Source organism: Pungitius pungitius, chromosome 10 (assembly GCF_949316345.1).
Source record: "Pungitius pungitius chromosome 10, fPunPun2.1, whole genome shotgun sequence".
Taxonomy (NCBI): Eukaryota; Metazoa; Chordata; class Actinopteri; order Perciformes; family Gasterosteidae; genus Pungitius; species Pungitius pungitius.
The window spans coordinates 2,779,785-2,783,695 of NC_084909.1; the positions used below are offsets into that span (position 1 = coordinate 2,779,785).

A 3,911-nucleotide genomic window follows, 5' to 3' on the forward strand; every position below is an offset into this window, starting at 1 on the left:
AAAGAAGGTGTCACCAGCCATTGGATAGTGTCGTAAAATACAGCTGCACCAGGTTATTGTAGGTCTGCCAATTCAATAAATCAATGAATTGAGGGAAAGGGGAAATATTAGTTGATTTGCACTATAAATGAAATTTTTCACAATCTGTTGGGGCTAATTTGAAATTCCGACCCATGCAGCGTGTCTCTAAAGCAGGTTGGTCCGATAGGAACCAGGCTTTAGTATCTGAAGTGTTACCATGACCTTAATTGACTTTCTGAACCAGGGGTAGAGAATGGCATAGATCAGAGGGTTGAGACAGGAGTTAAAATAAAACAACCATATTACAATGGTTATAGATTTCATCATGTGTGGCACGAACTTCAACTTAAACGAAAGTAAACAGCAGCCATGCCAGCCGAGGGCGACAGAGCCTTGATGGTTAGGTGCAGACCCTTGGAAGCAGGATCCTCATCAGGCTCAACGTTTAGCACCTAAGCTGATGATTGACAGCCTGCAACTGAGAGCCCTATTGGAAAGAAGGTGTCACCAGCCTTGATGTCGCGTGCTCTCTGTCTGCTAGTGGGTGAAACTGCCATACGCAGTGAGTGGACGATTGTAAACATGAAAAAAATAGCTTGGGAAAGAAGAACGAGTGCACATAATTAAGAGAGAATTACTTGTACCTCCAGCTGGTACCAAATGGATCGGCCTAGTGGTTTGGGACCCCTGCATGTTGGTCTTTTATATTTTCTTAATTATGAGAGGCAGATCATTAAGGTAGAGTAGTCCAAAGGGCATGAGGACTTCTTTATGGAAACCCAAATCTTCAGTCTGGAGGAATATGGCCCAGGCCGTCTCCCGTTGTTTTAACAGGCTAATAAGATAGAAAGCAAGTGGACTTTGATGTAGTAAAGGGCTTTGTCCAATCAGTTCATGTTGTCATCACTACAGATATCATCATCAACTAAAACTTTTTTTCCCGAGCACCGCTTGAAGAAAAATATACAAAGGACTGGGCCACTCACTAGATGTGAGGTAAACTGTCTCACTTCTAATGCACTAAAATTGGAAAAATCAATCAAATACAGCTACATTTAATAAATGTTTGAAGAAAAAAAAGCCTCCTTTATAGCTCTCCATTAGATTTTATTAATTTTTTTATATAAAGGTTGACTGGTAATTCTCTCAGTCTTGGTCTTAGGGTGCTGATCCCCCTTCATAGTATGAAGAGAGAGACAAGAAGAGAAATAGGGGATGTGGATATTTATACACAAATAAATGGTTTGTTAGAAAAAGACCGTCTCAAACACCCAAAACAAATCAGCACACACTCTATTGTTATGTGACTGAATCTTTTCACAGCACACACAAGAAGTCTGTCAATGCAGGAATCAACAAAGATGTCATGGCTTCTTCAAAATTTTGACTTTAAGGACATGTGAAAAATGTTTCAGATCATCGATTTGTGCTTGCACATTTAACAGTGAATCAATTCATAGTGAAGCAAAGAAGCTGAAGGGTAACAAGGGGAAATGGATAGTGTTGTACAACCCAGCTGCACCAGGTTATTGTGGGTCTGCCAAGCGACCTGAGAAAAAAATGCTCTTTTTCCAACTTTGGCGCAATAAATTGAGGTGAAAAAGGAAATATTAATTGGTTTGCACTATACATAAAATTCTGCACCTTCTCTTCAGGTTTAAATGTTTGACCCATGCAGCATTTCTCTAAAGCATGTTGGTCCAACAGGAACCAGGGTTCAGTATCTGAAGTGTAACAATGACCTTAATTGATTTTCTGAACCAGGGGTAGAGAATGGCATAGATCAGAGGGTTGAGACAGGAGTTAAAATTAAACAACCATATTACAATTTTTACAGATGAAGCTGTGTAAAAGTTATTTTGGGATGTAAGAGCCAAACAATAATATGGGCAAATGCATATCAGAAACACAACTACAACAACACCAAGATTCCTGGCTGCTTTCATTTCAGACTTTTTAACAGTTACTTTCATTGTCACAACTGTAATGTGAGACCGCATGGCACGAGCCTGATACACAGCCACCCCAAATATTCTACTATATAGAATGACAATAAGAGTAATGGGAAAAAGGAATGTAACAATCAGATCAAAAAGAATAACGATGTAGTTCATTTCAACAACACACTCTCCTATGCAGGAGTTATACCTGCCTGGATGTTGCAGATTATTCTTCATCAGCAAACTGTAAAATAAAGCAGCAAACATCCAACACAGACAACAACAGACTATAACTGTTTTTGGTTTGACTTTGGTGAAGTAATGCAGAGGATAACAAATAGCCACATATCGATCCACTGATATGAGCACCATGGTTCCTACTGAGGAAGAGATAATATTGGATGATATATATAACCAAAGAGAACACATGAGATCACTGAATAACCAGCAGCCGTCTATTAACATTATTTGAAAGATCATTAAGAGGCCCACGAAGAAATCTGAGACGGCCAGAGAGAGGAGGAGGAGGTTGGTGGGGGTCTGGAGCTGCCTGGAGGGAAACAAACATTGATTTTCATATGAACATTTATCAATTAGTCAGATAGGATTTGTCAGATAAAAATCCACAATGCAAAAAATAAACTAGAATAATTCACAAATTTGTGATTAATCAACATTTGTTTCAATCAGTTTTACAAATATAAAAAAATATGTCACTACTTGAAGTGGGAGATGGAGATGATGACCAGCAGGTTGAGAGCTACAGTGAGCAGAGAGATGGAGGACAACAAAATGTAAACCAACATTCCTTCTAAGTGAGGACGAGTTGGCTTTCTGCAGGAGGTGTTGATGAGTTGTGGAAAGCAAAGTTCAGTTCCCACCAAGGTTTCCATCACTGAGAGGAGAAGCTGCAGAACAGCTTCAGCTGACTGGCCAAAGCTTCTCGTCTTACAACTGATTTGTCTCTTTACTTTGGGTCCACCCCTCCTACTTCATCCCTTCTGCTGTTGTTTATTTCTCTACTGAGATGGAAGAACATTAGTTTCTGGGCATGTTTAAGTGTTATTGCAGGGATTTTTTATTACTTTTACTTTCTCTGTAATCATTTTTCTTTTCAGGGTAATCGCTACGACTAGTCGTAGAGGAACCTATTGTATTTCAAGGAATTATTATTATTATTATTATTTTTCTCACAAACCGCGGCCCTTTTTGCGGCCTTTATCATGTTCAAAAAATTGTTAAATTTGGCATGGATATCTAGACTGTTAAAAATATTGATAATTTTTGGGTCTCATGTTTGGGTTTAAAGATATGTCTCTATAGCGGCCTCTAGAAATTCACACTAGGCCAGTTTCCGCCCCCCGTGTCCGATTAACTTGAAAGTTGGCACACAGGTCCTCTTCGGCATGCTCTACAAAAAAGTAAATCATGGTATGCAAATGCGCCTAACTAGATTTTTAAACCTGATGTTAAAATGACCAAATGTGGTCACATCTGACCATAGCACCTTCTTCCACATGTTTGCAATGTCTCCCACATGACTGGTGTTAAACTCCAAACTGTATTTCGTATTAGCGTATTAGTTGTCACCTGTGTGACCATGTGTGTGTATTGACATATTTTTTCGGGTTTGATGCTCTTATTGTTAAGCTCAGTAGGTTGCTGGGGAACGGCAGCAGTGGAGGGAATGCTGATGACGCAATCAGGAAGTCCCCCCAATAGGCCAGATCGTCCCATGTCAGAGACCTTTTGGTTCAGCCTTTGCGGTTGTTGGAGGACCAAGCCTAGGTCTACAAGTACCTACAAGCACATTTTGCACTGTCGGAGCTTAACTTTCTGAAGTTTAGCCTACTAAGTTAGCTTCATTCTTTACATTGTTAAAGTTTAGCTGTGTAATTTTAAAAGATGGAATGGCTTGATGAAAAATTGTTTGTTCTGGTGACTGACTCC

The 3,911-nt window shown here is 39.6% G+C and overlaps 1 protein-coding gene across 1 annotated transcript; it reads right to left on the minus strand.

Annotated features, from left to right (window-relative positions):
* Positions 1-1,706: 1,706 nt before the first annotated feature.
* LOC119228867 (trace amine-associated receptor 13c-like) lies at positions 1,707-2,767 on the minus strand. Its single transcript, XM_037488841.2, has 2 exons — positions 2,682-2,767; positions 1,707-2,511 (listed from the first exon to the last, which is right to left on the minus strand). The coding sequence occupies exons 1-2, from the start codon at positions 2,765-2,767 to the stop codon at positions 1,707-1,709; spliced, it is 891 nt and encodes a 296-aa protein (XP_037344738.2).
* Positions 2,768-3,911: the final 1,144 nt, after the last annotated feature.